The following is a 17,289-nucleotide window of genomic DNA, read 5'->3' on the forward strand; positions in this document are numbered from 1 at the left end:
ATTGCTGATTTTATTTCGTTATTTATTATAGATGTGTAATATATATACACACTTACACAGCATATCCATTTACTCACACAGAAAATACGTCTTAACACAATATTTTATATATTATATTGTGCTCATTATTTATTATATTACACACATAGTTGTTGTAAACTCATAAACACGCGTAAAACTTAAGCGTATTCGGTTTCCCTGTAAATTTGTCAAACGTCACGTGCCTATATACTGCCTAATATATAATACGAGTAGGTACACGGTATACCTACTGTTATGCAAATATTATGTTTTATACCACAGTTACAGTTGGCTAGAAAACATAATATTATATTAAACTTGTTGCATCAACTTGCGGGGCGTTTTGACTTCATATTATACTTTCACATTCCTTCATATTATATACTTCCAGGTATAAATAGTAATAATAATTATAATATATTTATATAAACAAATTTGGCGCTACGTGTTTCCGCTTTACGTCTGGAGGTCAATAACGGCGGCCACCCGCAACTAGTGTAAAAAATTTATATTATATCCGTATGTATACCATATTACTTGCGTACTGTATGCGATTACCCGTGGTCGGTCTATCGATCACGTGCGGAGCGCATTTAATCGTTTAATGTTATAGAAAAAAAACCTAATCTATTTCACCGTCAATTGTAGTTGAATGTTTCGATTCATTGCAGCTTCATAGGTATTATAGTAGTAGCAGATGTATAGTATCCAACGATAGGTCGCGCTGTGAATAAGACGGAAAAATATCGTCCGCGCAAGGTTACCCACATCTCGACTCCTCCCCACCACCCCATCAACCAATTTATAATTGATTGGTTTCATTTTGTTGAATCTTTTTTTTTTTTTTTACGAATATTGTCGTTTTGTACTTTTGTCGGGATGATGATGGATGTCAAGTATGCCCGCGTCTACGTGTAATGCGTATATCTAAATGTTCAGTTGCTGTATATCATGTATAATATTATGTGTACTTGCTGTACGTGGCGGCAAGGCTACATTCTTTGAAAGTGAAAACCGGCGTATGGTTCATGTCTAATATCATACAGATGATAGATACAGTCGACGACTAGGACGACGATGATGATCGACTTTTATTCGTTTATGCTACGCGTGATTTATACGGCCGAAGAAAAATTAAAGTAAGAAGAAAAAAACAACGACTGATATTATTCACGGTGTTTTTTATCTCCTATAATGTATAAATCGCTCTATGATAGAGAAATCAGATGGACTATACCTATTAAAATATGTGTATATAATATATATACCTACGTTATATTTATTATATAGCTGTAGACTGCGGTATAATTGAGGTATGAGAGTTGTACCTTGTTGTGAACATAATATAATTTGATTAGCGCGCGTACAAAAACCGAAAGCACTTAGATTCAGTTCGAACGCCGTATATATAATTATACACTTGGCATAAATACGTGGTGGCAAATCCGAAGGAGAGGATTTGAATACCCCTCTACCTATTAACATTTATCTTTACTTAATTTGTTTTTATTATTTTAATTACGATATGAATTAGTCACTCAAGTTTTATACCCTTTAGGAGTGAGAAATATAGTAAAAAATTTTCCAGATCTTTGTAGTTAAACGTTAAATTTTAATACGACGGATAGTCCATCTTATTAAAATTTGTAATAAAAGTTTTATGTAGGCATTTTCCTCTACAAAATCTAACTCAGGATTCGCCAACAGACGTACATTGGTACTATTATTATTATTGCAGCGGGTACATGTTAAATCTCACCTTAATTCCATCCAAAGTATATATTAGGTATACATACCTACAGTGATTTACGAAGTATACTAAATATTTAAAGACTAGACTTATATTTTTTATACTGTTTATAAGAAGTATTCTGTGTCGTGTTAAAACAAATGAAAACCACTCTTTTTTTAATAATTAAACATATGATTACTGTTTAAAATGTTGATAATTACGTCTTTTTAGTTATTAGACTTTGTGTACTATAAAATAAAAAAAATAAAATTTTGAGTCTTAATAGTTATATTAAAAATTTTATATTAATTTTATAATCTTCAAATCATCAATACCCCGTATTTTTTAAACCGCTATGTGCAGGCGGCTATTATTTTTAATAGTAAGTACATAAAGTTTAGTAACAAGTAAAAAAAAGGTAATTATTTTTTTTAAATAATAAGTGATGTAATAATCTAATTATCTATTTAAAAATATAGTTTATATAAGTATACGTATATTTAAAACTTATAACAATTAAAATTAGAATAAATGCGTAATTTAAGAGAAAATGGGGATGAACATAATATTACACTTGCACATAGGTAACGATGAAATTTCGTTTCTAAAAATATTTTACCATAAATAATGTTATAACTTATAAGTAGGTATAACATAATAATATTCGTACTTATAATTATATTATTCTAATTACTCTAGTTCTAGCCAGCTATCTCTCTCTCCCTATATCTGCTATTCGCGCATACTTATAGTATGATAATAATTTATAATTATTGATCTATGTTTAAACAAAATATATGATAATATATTCGTTATAATCATACAACATTATAATAATAATACTTTTATTCTATAGAGTAATACGTAGTATGGGTGGCGATGGTAATATAATGTACATACTATCATATTATGAGGTATAATAATGTGGATTGTAATTTATTATTGTAAAGAAATATTATTAGGTATACTTAAAACATTTGTAATTATTAACCACAGCTGTATATTCGAGTTAGATGATTACATGATTTTACTTTATTACAGCGTCATTCTTGTACACAAATTTATAATCCTGTAAGTACGTTAGCTAATATTGATTGCAATTAATAGAATAAAATAGATCAAGTAGTTTATTTTGTTTAATGTTATAAGTACTCAAATAATATATATACAAAACCAACTGCATTATGAACTTATAATATCTTTATATACGTAAGTTTTCGATGACTTCTTTTACAAATCAAACTTTTAAAAAATAAGGTTTAATACAATAATATCATAGAAATCGAATTTATTAGAAATAGAAAAACATTAATTATTATACTAAAATTTATAATATGTTTATTAGCATTAATTCTCTGGGTACTTATTAGGTGACTTTACATTAAAGGTATGCTGTAAAATCGATTTTTTCATATCGAAGTAGTGTTAATAATTGTATTACTTAATATAAATTGTAAATAAAAAAAACTATTTTCATAGTAATAATAATTTTAAAAAAGGTGTTGTCGTTGAAGGAAGGGTTCTCCTGGTGCACATATTATATTTTAAATAATATACCATATAATGTAATATCCTTATGTGATAATTATATTTAACAGAAAACTTTATTTTTTTATTTGTGTTTCAGACTGTGCCCCGCTCCATGGCGGGTTTGGCGGAGAGACTATCTGGAATGATGCCTACGCCTAGCGTACGAGGAAGAAAGGGCTGGTGTGGCTGCCTCAAGGTATATATCAACATAATTTAATAATTATAATCACTCAATATATATTGTATGTAGTAAATGCAGCCTCTGTAATACTGTATTAATTTCATATTTTATATAGTTATTTGAGCTGTTATAAACAATACACATTCGTTGCACTACTACTAGGTTGGTACCTGTATTAAAATATGCATCATGTTACAACACGGTTATGGACGATAACATTATTTATCGTTTAAACATATACTTTTAAATGCGCGCTGTAACATTATGTAGCTATGTATACTCGTACATGGCGCTTACTACAACACCGTGACAATTCCGTGTTCCGAGCTTGTCGTCAAGGGCGGATTATATTATCATCGTAATTATCTAAGTCTGTGTAAGCCGTTGAAAGGACAAACCACAGTGTCAATTGAAACCGCAATGGAAATTATTTTAATTGACATCGCAGTATGACGTCGCATTCGTCGTAATAACAACAACAATAATATAATTCAACGCCACACTAAAAAAAAAAGTTAATTTTATTGACAACTTCTTGTTTTTTTGGGATGTGTAGATTCCTCTGGGATTCATATCAACAGTAAAAATAATAATAATAACTGATTTGTTGAATTATAAAACATTTTGCAATTTGATTAAAATATAAACAGAATATCTCATATGATAGGATTCGAAATGTATCTCAATACATTTTTATAAGTAGGTATACTTAAAGAAGATAATATCTTTCACAATCAATCTTTTTTTTTGTTTAATGTGTTTTAAACTTATTAATAATTTAAATTTTAAAGTAAACACTTTATATTTTCAATACTGGATAATCTTATAGGAAAGCATGTATGCGATAAACTTAACAGTTCTAAAATATCAAATCAAACGACTGTTTAAATAGCTATAGATACTGACTGATACAATGAGGTAGATAGCGATTAATTAGAAACAGTCAAGATATTCTGTATATGGACAGTATAAATTGGATATAATATGGTAGTGTGATAGAGAAGTCCCTTAGTCTGTAACCTTGAGTTATTACTTTATACAATATGTATAGAAGTTATAGAAATAGTGACTAGCGGCGAGCTACTAGAAGTTCTGTGGTTAAAACAATATTAATATTTTTGACGTCTTTGGTCGTTAATTATTTTTCCAGATTACTTCAAGCCTTAATTTACGTGGGGCGCTGTAATTTCACTAAATAATTTACTGTACGAGGAATACTTCCATTAGTGTCGTCGTTTATTTATACGTTTCACGTTTTCCATGTGTACGTCGCTACATTCTTATTGTGATAAATCATACCTATCAACATTGTGTAATGAGGAATCGCATGCATTATATATTATAGCAAAGGCATTCTTAGAGATAACAAGTGCACAAGATAACAGACGTAGTAATTTTTTTCCCCTATAATACAAAGAAAGATTTGCAATATTTTACAAGTCACAATTAATGCCGGAATGCCATTTTATCGATTATACGATTAAGTCTCCTGGAAAATGTCTAGGTAGCTGTCATTAAAAACGCATATAATTTAATGTTTTTAACAACTACATAATTTATTACTATGTATTGGCCATTACTTAGTAAAGTTACCACTCGTCAGATTCGAGTTACAAAATTATTAGTATACCGTAGATTGTTAACGTTAAAAATATGTTGAAATAAATTTACTTCAAATAAAAAAAAAAATAATCACAAAATATAGATATTCAAGAATAAATTATAAATTGAAAACCTGTAGAAACATTTGGCTTTAAAGTTTAAATTCTTGTTACTTTTAGTAGTTACAATTTATCTGCTTTGCTCTTTTTGCAATAAGTTTATTGGTATAAAACTTAAAACTCGAAATTATGTTTTTTTTTTAAGAAAGTCGTTTATAATAAAACTTACTCAATAAATATTTATTATATATTTTTTTTTCAATTTATTCAATTCTCAATGTTTATTATTAATCTTATTACAAAATCGACTATTATACCTATTTATTTATACAGTTCTAAAACAGAAATATATTAGTGTGATACATTTAATATACGAAATTATCTCTTAGCCTGAGAGTTGGACTAACAACAACACATTAGAATATGAATATAAGAGAAGAAAATTAAAAATGCGCTATTGCTAAATAACGAGGCTAATTAATTAAGTATGGTTATGGAAACGACATTGTAAAGAAATCGAGATATTAAAAGAGGTGTGTGAAATCACAAATAAATAATCTTCAGTGTAGCATGAGCAGAGAGGAATGTCATCAAGACCATTAGTTTGTAGGAATGATACGGAAAAAAATAATGATTAAATCTTAAGATAAGTACGCAAGTTATAATTGCGATTATAGGATCAATTAGACAATTAAAAATACCCTTATTTACGCATCTAGTTTATTTTACACTGCTGAATTTATATTTTAGTTATCCATCGATAGTTGTTAAAATGTGGTTACAAAATCAAGTACTGATAAACAATTATTTTATTTATTCTGACATTGGATATTTAGCATTTTTTTGAATTACCTGAGGCATAGAAATTTTAATAATAAAGTCCTTAAGTTGTTATTTCTCGATTATCCATTGTTCATAAACTCATTAATTAAATACTAGTAAATCTCAATTTCGCCAATCGTGTAAAATATAAGAACACGTGACCCCTGGTTAAGCACCTAGTAAATATTTTAATAAGCCACCTCAAATTAAATACTCAATGATTTTGTTCTATGACTGATGATTATGGTTATTGGAAAGACAACCCACTGTGCTGAAAGTGTGGAATTTTTAAATATTAACATGCTGACCTAACCCAAGTGCATTTTCCTTGTTAAAAAACAAATGTAATTGGTAGCTTCGAGCTACAAACGTGTATAATCTTTTAGATTAATCGATAGAGCGGTTAGTATTTATAATATTATGCTTTCACCAATATGACTCATTTATTATTATCATTCCAATTTTATATAAGTTTATATAAATGTTTATTCGTATACCTAGCAATGTTGTCATTTGTTGCTGCACGTATGTGTGTGTGTGTGTGTGTGTGTGTGTTTGAAAATATATAAAAGTATTGATATTATAATTATTGTAAAATTATAGAAAATAAAAAGTACAAAATAACGTTGCGATATAAATAAAGTTATTTAATATTGTACTCTGCGATCGTATATATAATATATTTTTTATTTTCATCGATGCAACAATATAGTAAGTCGATAAAGATCCACTCTACTACAGTTTTCGTTATCTGGAGTGTTTGGACTACGACTTATATGAATTGTATTGCCGTCGTTGGTTGTTGTTATTATTATTATTATTATTATTATTATTATTATTGAAATCGTATTTCTCTTCATGGTACAATGATAAAAACATCGATCAAGTTCAAATTACGTAACTTGTCATGTTTCAAGATCGTTACTGACGATGAAAAGTGTATAAAAGGATTACACATGAAAAATTAGAAAGTAGAAAGAAGTACTCATCACAGATGTTTCGATTCTTAATTTTTCTATGCCTATCTGTATAATACGTCACGTACGGTGCTTTAATTAAATTGGATAGTATCATCTATCCGTACCTGTCTGACAGTAAGTGATCAAAAGATATTATTTATAAAACCTCTACAGATTTTTATCCAGAGACGGCGCCACGTTAATTTTATAATGATGACTTTGATGCACTTGAAGTGATTTTATCTTCTTAGAGTAAATACGTTTGTTATCGTAAATACATATATATTAAAATAGTAATATATATTAGTGTATTATTATATTATTATCGAGAAATGTGCAATTTTCTTTTAGAACATTTGATTTCAAATAATATTTAAATTATTTAATATCATATTAATAATTTATTGTTAATACGGTAATACATATGATTTACCACGTATTAGTTTAAATTGGTAATGTTCTAATGAGTATAACTGTTTGGAAAACGAGTAACCCCTCCTGCAGTGTACTTATAAGTTTTAAGCAATATTGCTATCATTAAAAGTTTAAAATTTATTTCATCGTCACAAAGAGAATAAAATCTTTTTTTGGTTAATAATAAATAATAATATAAATATGTTTATATTATAATTTATTATAGTATAAATGCCGTAGAATGTTATACTCCGTGGTAAATGCTATAATAAAAAAAAACTTTATATCATTATTTTTATATAGTTATCATTACATGTATTTAAATACGTAGTAACACATTGTAAACAACTATACAATAGAAACTATCGACACACAATATTCACATTAAATTTGTATATTATACTTAATTATGATTGCAATACACTATATTATGACGTGTTTTTTTTCAGGACGATGAGCCGCCAGAGATCACGTATATTGTGGTCGACTCGGGCACTCTGACGTTGCAAAAGATGACACCCACACTACCTATGCCCGAAAAACCCGAACTGGACAGACTATTCGCCGAATTGGTTGTGAGTGTTACGAATTTATAATAATAATATATTATTAGAATACCCATTTATATTTCATATTAAGTATGATGTACAATTTACACATAGCTGTATTCTACATCAGAATCTTGTCTGCCGTCTTGAGTCGATTTGTTTGCAGAACGCGAACAGGACGACGTTATTTTAAATTTCTATTATAGAAGTGTGACGTATGGTACCTACCTACCTGTTTCTAAAGTTCGTTTTTTTTTTTTTGTGAAGAGCATATATTTTTTTTATAAATCATTTAAGTACATGTATTAAAAAAAAAAAAGTCATTTACTTTAATTTGTATAGTCGATGTTTTGTAGCTTCAAAATTTTAGTTGGCATTTTTTTTTTTCACTAGAATATTTCAATTGAAGAATTATACTGTTTTTGGTTTTTTAAGTAAAAAGAAAAAACTCACCATTTCAAATAAAGAATGTTGGTATAGTTATGTTTATATACCTTGTATTTATAAAATTATGGTATTTACCATGAGTGTTTTGTTGAACTAAACAAATAATCGATAATCTGTATCTTATCAACGTTTTATTACCGCTAAATACTACCACATTCACTTAATTAAAATGTGTACTCTTCTAGGCGTCTGCCTATTTTTTCCCGGACACTAAATCTGTCACCAATTAGGTATGTTTCTTATACTTATTATATACGTTATGTGTATATAAAAGTAACAGTGGATTTTACATTGCAGTCCCCCATCGTCGCTGTAATATTTTTTTCTTATTTTTCTTCTTTTTTTTTTTGAACGACGTGCATGAAAAATCGTCTCCGATATTACGCAACAAACATTTTCACTTATATAATACGTACATGCGCGCAGACATCATCGACTCGTCGTGCGGTCGCATTCGACTCGCGGCATTGTTGTACAGTGCATGAGAAATTCTCAAGGGAATTACTTAACTACCTACTAAAAAGAACTTTTGGGATTAGTTTTTATGACCTATAAAATATTGACTGACCGCACACACACACACAATTTAACAACCATCATATTCGTATTATGTAATTTTGTGTTATTACTTATTGAAAGATATACATTGTATTGTTGAGTTTGTTGTCCGAGGTGCCGATCTTAATTTAAAAATATAAATACGGAAATTTTCGTTGCTAATCACAAAAACGTGACTACAAATAAGAGATATTTTCGGCTCTTGATACAATTGTTCGTTATTGCCATTAGCTAAAAATAAAGGTATACGTGGTCTTTGGACATCAGATGCATGATATTGGTGTTACAATGACTACCATGGTGTTTTTTTTGTTTTTCCGTTGATACTATTTTGAATTAGTAAAACAGCTTTTTAGTTTGTACCTACGTACTTCATTGTTAGCTCTTTAAGATATAAATAATTAAACTTATATACAATGAGTATATGTTTTTTTTTGAATTTCTTAATAGTATTTTAAGAAAATAAATCCCGAGTTGTTTCCCATTTTTAAGGATAAACTACCTACATTCAACAATTGAAATATTGAATAAATCTCTATTCGAACCACTTGACAGGTTTTTTTTTAATGTTCTGGTTTTCACTATTCTACACAAATATTTTTATGGTTTTAATTTTGCTTTTTTATAATTAACGTAAATATTAGACTACAATAGTCTATAATTTATTTGTTTGAAACCATTTAAGTAGTAAAATCTGATTATAACTAAAATAACATTAAATAAATATACATATTGGTACATAATTAAAATCTTCTAAGTAATCAATTCATTAATTTATGACAAAATATCAAAATATATATTATATAATTTATTTGTTATTATTTATATTATAGGAAGAACTCGATTTAACTGCTACTAATAAAGCATCTATGTTAGAACTCCCAGAAGAAAAGAAATGGCAAATTTACTGTAGTAAAAAAAAGATATTAGAGGTAAAAATATACATTTAAAATTTTGTTGATAACATTAACTTAATAATTAACATTATTAATGATTTTAGGATCAAGAAAATACAACAGATTTATCACAATCTCCTGAAAACTACATTGAACGTATACAATCGTTGAATGGAGATGAGCAGGAGAACACCAAGTTATTTGATTCCTTAAAGACTGCTCTGCGTACTCAACCTCATAGCTTTGTACTGAGATTTGTCCAAGCTGATGGGTTAGTAACTCTGTTAGAAGTTTTGTCATCTATGAACTATGATACTCAACAAGGAGCAATGCACACATCAATTATTGGCTGTATCAAAGCCCTTATGAATAACTCTGTGAGTTTATTTATATGTCTTTTTATTTTAAAATGTAAACTATATACTTAATTGGAATTATTATATGTTAAATATAATTAAATAGTAAAATAAGGTATTATAAGTTTTTAATATTTTTGATTGCTTCAATAGCTTGATTTTTTTATTTAAATCCATATTCATATATTGTTCTAATTTGTATGTTTTAATTGCATTTATCATATAGTTATTCAAGTGTAAATATATAAAATTTTAACAAATAGTAATATAAAAATAATTTAAAAAAAAAAAATGATAATGTAATTTATTATCGTAAAGTAGCAAAACTTAAAAAAAAAACTATTAAGCCTATTAAACTATTAAACTTGGGGCTATAGTTCAACATTTTTTTTTTACATTTTAAAGTTTATCATTAAAAAAAAAAAATTTGTATTACTTTATTATGTTTATGATTGGCAGCCTTCTCTAAATTGATAGTCATATTATGACTAATTTATTATTTCATTAAATGATTAGTTTTTTCCTAATTTTACATACTTTTGTTATAAATAAACTATCTTTTTTACCTAAAGAAATTTTAAATTTTCAAAATTAGTTACACTCTTGATTCATTGAGTTGTAAAACATTTAAATTATGTTTTAAAATGTCCCTAGGTTATAATAAAAGAATCATTTTAAACATAAAAATAATATGTATTATTCTTATTTATAAAATATTGATGTTAATCCAGTAGATTGTAGTTGTACATTATGTAAAAAATAAATATTTGCATATTTATACACATTCTTAATAGATTAATTCTATAATTTTAGACTGGAAGATCTCATGTACTAGCACATCCATCAGCTATTAGTACTATTGCTCGCAGTTTACTCACTGAAAATCCCCGTACCAAAGTTGCTGTATTAGAAATTCTTGGTGCTTCCTGCTTAGTTCCAGGAGGCCATAAGAAAGTTCTTGATGCAATGACAGACTATAGGGAATTCGCTCATGAACGAGCCAGATTCCAAGGCATTATTAATGATTTGGATAGAAATACTGGCGTGTATAGAGATGATTTGACAGTTAAAACTGCTATTATGTCATTTGTAAATGCTGTTTTAAGTTATGGACCAGGACAAGAAAGCTTAGAATTCAGATTGCATTTGAGATATGAATTTTTACAATTAGGACTCAAGAATATTATTATTAAGTTAAGAGAACATGAGAATCAGACATTAGACAGACATATGGATTTCTTTGATATGGTTCGCAATGAAGATGAAAATGAATTAGCAAGGAAATTTGAACAGGTAGTATATCTATTGTAAACTTAATAAGTAACATGTTTAATGTATGTTTTATTTGCTAATAATCATAGGAGCAAGTAGATACTCAAAGCGCTACTTCTATGTTCGATTTACTACGCAGAAAATTGAGTCATTCTCCAGCATATCCTCACTTCCTTTCACTTTTTCAGCATTTTTTGTTATTGCCTCGTAAGTGATGGATTAATAATAATTTATTATTTTATTAAAATATTATTTCTATTGATATTGTAGTTGAGTATGGAAGCCTACCACAACATTGGCTTTTATTTGATCGAATTGTACAACAAATAACACTTCAAACGGATGCTGGTGCTGATAATGATGTATCACCAATTAATATAAATGTTAAAGAAATTATTCAACTGTAAGTAACTAAATAGTGAAAAAAAGTGGTTTTTTTTTTTTTTTTTATGGATTTATGCATAATTATTTTGTTGCAGTTTGGCCAAAGAAGAAGAACTTGTTGAAGCAAAAAATAAAGCTGAAGAGCTTGAAAAAGAAAATACTAATATTACTGCTTCACTTGCTAAAAAAGAACAAGAACTAGACTTAAGAAATCAAGAAAAAGTAAATATAAATTGTATTTGAAACATTTTTTTTTATAAGATGTAATTGTGATAAAAATATAAATTAGGAAGTTAATTCCCAGTAATGGTAAAAAAATTAATTCTTGAATTCCGACTAACAAAAATATTGATTTTGCTATTCCTATAATTAGTCTAAATGATTAAAAAAGAAATAACTTGGTTTAGTTATTAAGCTAGATTCAACTAAGTATGTTTATGAATTTTGTGTATTCTTTAGGAAGATATGGAAGCTAGTATTTTAAGAATTAAAGAACGTTTGGAAAAAGAAATATCTATTCACTTGGAAACTAAACAAAAGATATCTGAACTTGAAGATACTTCAAGTGAATTACAGCATAGGATAGCTTATGAGCAAGGGGAGAGGAGAAAGCTAGAAGCAATGCTTAATAATGGAAGTTTACCAGATGATGCTAAAGTTAATTTTAGCCCACCTCCTATGCCTATTCCACCCCCACCACCACCTCAATTAATAATTAAAAGTAATGGTCCTGCTCCACCCCCAGCACCACCACTACAAATCCCTCCATTAAATCTTCCACCTCCGCCTGGTTGTCTCCCTCAATTAGTCGTCAGACAAAGATCTGTAGAAATTCCAAAACCATCTGCTCCTCTAAAATCCTTTAATTGGGCTAAGTTACCAGAAACTAAAGTGGCTGGAACTATATGGGCTGATATTGACGAAGGAAAAATGTATTCATCTATTGACCTTGAAGCAGTTGATAAACTATTTTGTGCATATCAGAATCAAAAACCGACGAATGGCACAACAGTTGCTGTAAGTATAATGTTAACTAATAAAAAAATAAAAAAAAAAAGTAGCTATATTAATAAATTAACTTATTTTTATAGAATGAAGGATCATCTGAAGATCTGAGAAAGACTGGTAATAATAAATCCAAAGTATTATCTGTTATTGATGGTCGCCGAGCTCAAAATTGTACTATATTATTGTCCAAATTGAAAATGTCTGATGAAGAAATCGCTAGAGTAATAATGGATATGGATACTAAAGACATTTTACCATTAGACATGGTTGAACAACTTTTAAAATTCACTCCCGGTCCAGATGAAGCAGCTTTATTAGAAGAACATAGTTTTGATTTAGACAGTCTTGCCAGAGCTGACAGATTTTTATACGAAATTTCCAAGTTCGTAATAAAATATATTATATTGTATACATTAAGATGATTAACAGTTATTTACTTTTGTTTCGTATTTAAAGCACCCATTTTGTATTCCTAACAAATAGATTCTTGATAAGCCATAAAAAAATACTCAATTACTTTAATGTACTTAAAACTAGTATACCACAAAACTCAAAGTAAAATTATAGACCTCAATTAAATTTTTTTATATTTTTAATGTAATGAAGACGGTGTTGCAATCTACTAAATGATAAAATAATTTCAGTTTCATATATTAAACTAATAAAAAAAAAATAAAAATAGATAGTGTCATCATTGTATGGCTTCTCTTTTTAAAAAATAATCTTAATTTACATTTGCTTATTTTTTTAAAAAATAACAAATAATAATTATCTTAAAAAGTTTGAAAAAAATATTTTTGTGTAATTCTTATTTGGTTGTAGATAATAATTTTCCCACCAAAAAATATTCTTATACATAAGCTGATAATCTTCGTTTGTGATACTGATTGCATTTTAATAATATTTATGTAGTTATATACATATGTAATTGTTACCAATCATTAATTGTTGATCATCAATGCTTTGAAAAAATAATTGTTATTTTTTCAAGTTGAAGAAAAGTGAAAAAGAAAATACTAACTAAGGGATTTCTTATAAATTTTAATATATTATTTACAACTTTAAAACTAATAGTAAATATTTTAATGATTTCTAAGCCAGTAATATGAAAAAAAAAAAAAAAATTACACCTTATTTATGTTTTAAAAATATGTACCTATTCGGTATATCATAATTCATAATACAGTCAAATATTTTGATTAATTTTATTTTTAAATGTTTATCTCAAATTATTCTTTGTTTTTTCTGAAGCTCACTAATTATTACACACACATAAAACTTAAATTTGCTTGTTCGTATTCTTTCATAAATTGAATATAATATCACACAATATGTTTTTTTTATTTCCTTTAGAATTGCACATTACGACCAACGTCTTCGTAGTTTAGTTTATAAAAAGAAATTTATTACTTGGACCGGAGAAGTTGAAGGCAGAACAAAAATTGTTATGGAGGCTTCACGTGAAGTAGCTCGTTCTCGACGTTTAAGAAAATTATTAGAATTAGTATTAGCACTTGGAAACTATATGAACAAAGGAGCAAGAGGAAATGCATGGGGTTTCCGTTTATCATCTCTAAACAGACTTACTGACACTAAGTCAAGTTCTGTTAGAGGTATAACGTTATTGCATTACATTGTTGATATGGCTGATAAGAAGGTAGTGTATAAACATTTTGTAATATGATAGGATCATAATATTATTATCACAGAATACATTTATTATTAAAAATTGCTTATTTTATGTAATTATATTTTAATGACAGCAATTCTAGTTAGTTATTCATTTACTTATTTTAATAGTTCAAAGACATTTTATTATTGGAAGAAGACTTACCTCATGTAAGAGGGGCCTCAAAAGTAAGTTTGGCTGAACTTGAAAAAGACATGTCACAATTAAGAAATAATTTGAAAGAAGTTGAACGAGAAATTGAATTCCAAAGGGTACAACCTGCTGTACCGGGTGATATGTTCCTACCAGTAATGAAAGAATTTTTAACTACTGCTACCTGCAGATTTTCTGAGTTAGAAGACTTATTTCAAGATATGAAAACTAGAGTTAGTACCTATTAAAATTTTTATCATAGTTACATTTTTGGTCAATTGCATTAAAATATTTTGTTTTACAGTTTGATAGAGCAGTCAGATTATTTGGAGAAGATAATTCTACGATTCAACCTGATGATTTCTTTGCAATTTTTGATTCTTTCTTAACAGCTCTTTATGAAGCACGTCAAGATAACTCCACTGTTAAAAAAAGACGTGAAGAAGAAGAAAAAAGGATAAGACAAGAAGTGGAGGTTTGTGTTGTATTAATAAAGACCTAGGGGTTACATTATATATTAAGAATGTAAAATTAATACAAACTTTATTTTATAGTTAAAGAAATTAACTCTTGATCGGAAAAACTGTAAAGAGGGTGCTAGTATTTTGTCTAATGGATCTAGTAGTCGTCAAGTTTCTATAAATGGTAAATCTGGTGACAAGGCAGAATTTGACGATCTTATATCAGCTTTAAGAACAGGAGATGTTTTTAGTGAAGATAGTATGGCAAAAATTAAACGCAGTAGAAAATCCAGACATTCACCTCCAGCTAGGGAACACAGCAGGGACAGAGTATTAAACGTTACTCGAAAAAAATAAATTAATTTAAATTTAAATAATGTTTTTTTATGTATTTATTGTTTATTTGATTATATTAAAGATGATTAACTAGTAGTTTTTGCATTTTGTTCTACTTTCTGTGATATACATTATGTCGTGTCCAAAAATGTTCTTATGACTACGAGTTCAACCTATTTGGCCTGCAAATACTCTTCTTCATCTTGTATAATTTTTCTTTTATATTATGTTTTCTTTAAAACTAAGTTATTTATCTGTAAATTGTAAATTATAATAATGGTAATATCATATATATATATATATATTAGAATGAACAAAATATGTAAATCACTTTTAGAAATACTTTATAGATTTTTATATAGCATAAATTTTAATTACACTTGTTTATTATATTATTTTAATAACGGACAATTTGCATTTTTCAGTGCAATCAAAAATTGAAGTTGATGTTTTTTTTATACTTTGAAAATTAAATAATAGAATAAAAGATTTTCATTTAATTTTTAACCAATTGTTACTAAATTTATTTACTGGTGTTATTGTAAATATGCAATAATTGTTTATATTTTTGTTGAAATGTACTATGATACTTTGTATAAATAACTGTACAAGTATAATTTTGAACATAACATTTTTTAATGAAACTAGATATGTTAATGTGTTTTTAAACGTATGTCTTATCAATTTGATTGTTTATTTAAATTAAATTAAAATGTTTTTATAAAATATACATTAATTATTATTATGCCGTGTAAAGTGGTGTTATAAATTATGTGATATAAAATTATTTTCAAATTACAGAAATTGTAATAATAAATGGCCAAAGATGAACAGTAGTTTATTTTTCTAGAATTGAAATAATTTTTTGCTAAATTTTGATTTTTAAAAAAAAAAAAATTATTTCTTATACATAATTATTATAAATATTAGCTTATAAAAATTGATAATTTTTTGGCATTTAAAATAAATCTCAGTATAATCAATTAAAATAATAGGCATTACTAAGTATCTAATACAATAAAGATTTTTCATAAATTACTAAGAAAAATTTTAAAAAATCTCATAATGCTAATTTACTTTATTTTTGAGAAAATATGCTACTTTTTTGTTGTTCATACTCAAATTTTTAACTTTTATCCAATAGGCACTTTTAATGCAATAAATATAATAATTTATTATTAATAAACAATTGGTTAGGTTTTTTTTTTATCTTTAAAACTTTTACATGAATATATGTTCTTACATAAACCATAGATCTATGATACATAATTTTACTTTAAAAAAAAATATTTTAACACAAAAGATAAAACTAAGGCAAAGACTGATAACAATTTGTGGAACTATAGAAAAAAGAAATTGATAATTGTATACAATTATTGTAATTAGTTGTTACAAATAACAAAATCAAAAAAATTATACACTTGCTATAAAAGTATAAACCATTAATAATTTCAAATATCTTATACAACACAGTCGATTAGTTAAAATATAATCTAATCATTCATTAAAACGATAGTTTTTATGTAACCCTGCATAAATATTTAATAATCAGTACTGTCGAAATATACTAAAGTTTGCTTTACAAACTGTTAACTATTAAATAATTATTCACTTTCTTTTATGTAATCATAAGCAATATAGTTGTGAATTAAAATTTTGAATTATGAATTTCAAAGTAATGTATTATTGTGCAATATTATGTTTACTGGTGTTTAACTATTTTTGCCGTAGGTACCTATCTAAAGAAGTTATTTCATATAATAAAATTATGTATTGTTATAAAAATTTTGGTTAAAAAAAACTAACATTAATATTTATATTATGATGTTTACAGAAAATTAAATAAACTATAGTCACAGTAAAAATATAAATTTTTAATAC

General features: G+C 26.9%; 1 protein-coding gene across 3 annotated transcripts in view; it reads left to right on the top strand.

The window, feature by feature from the left end:
* Positions 1 to 15,684, top strand: part of LOC112593560 (disheveled-associated activator of morphogenesis 1) — a 45,210-nt gene extending 29,526 nt beyond the window's left edge. For 2 of the 3 annotated variants that reach the window (XM_025338014.1, XM_025338012.1), the window contains exons 2-15: positions 3,381 to 3,479; positions 7,770 to 7,895; positions 9,707 to 9,805; positions 9,874 to 10,146; positions 10,939 to 11,418; positions 11,487 to 11,604; positions 11,668 to 11,800; positions 11,877 to 12,003; positions 12,241 to 12,798; positions 12,873 to 13,171; positions 14,143 to 14,446; positions 14,590 to 14,844; positions 14,916 to 15,086; positions 15,166 to 15,684. In XM_025338014.1, the coding sequence (XP_025193799.1) occupies positions 3,396 to 3,479; positions 7,770 to 7,895; positions 9,707 to 9,805; positions 9,874 to 10,146; positions 10,939 to 11,418; positions 11,487 to 11,604; positions 11,668 to 11,800; positions 11,877 to 12,003; positions 12,241 to 12,798; positions 12,873 to 13,171; positions 14,143 to 14,446; positions 14,590 to 14,844; positions 14,916 to 15,086; positions 15,166 to 15,429 (3,291 nt within the window). In that variant the 5' untranslated portion in view covers positions 3,381 to 3,395 and the 3' untranslated portion in view covers positions 15,430 to 15,684. The remainder of the gene's footprint in view (positions 1 to 3,380; positions 3,480 to 7,769; positions 7,896 to 9,706; positions 9,806 to 9,873; positions 10,147 to 10,938; positions 11,419 to 11,486; positions 11,605 to 11,667; positions 11,801 to 11,876; positions 12,004 to 12,240; positions 12,799 to 12,872; positions 13,172 to 14,142; positions 14,447 to 14,589; positions 14,845 to 14,915; positions 15,087 to 15,165) is intronic. The other variant, XM_025338013.1, reaches the window with a different exon arrangement.
* Positions 15,685 to 17,289: the final 1,605 nt, after the last annotated feature.

Source organism: Melanaphis sacchari, unplaced genomic scaffold (assembly GCF_002803265.2).
Source record: "Melanaphis sacchari strain LSU unplaced genomic scaffold, SCAv2.0 Contig20_pilon_pilon, whole genome shotgun sequence".
In the NCBI taxonomy this organism is placed as follows: domain Eukaryota; kingdom Metazoa; phylum Arthropoda; class Insecta; order Hemiptera; family Aphididae; genus Melanaphis; species Melanaphis sacchari.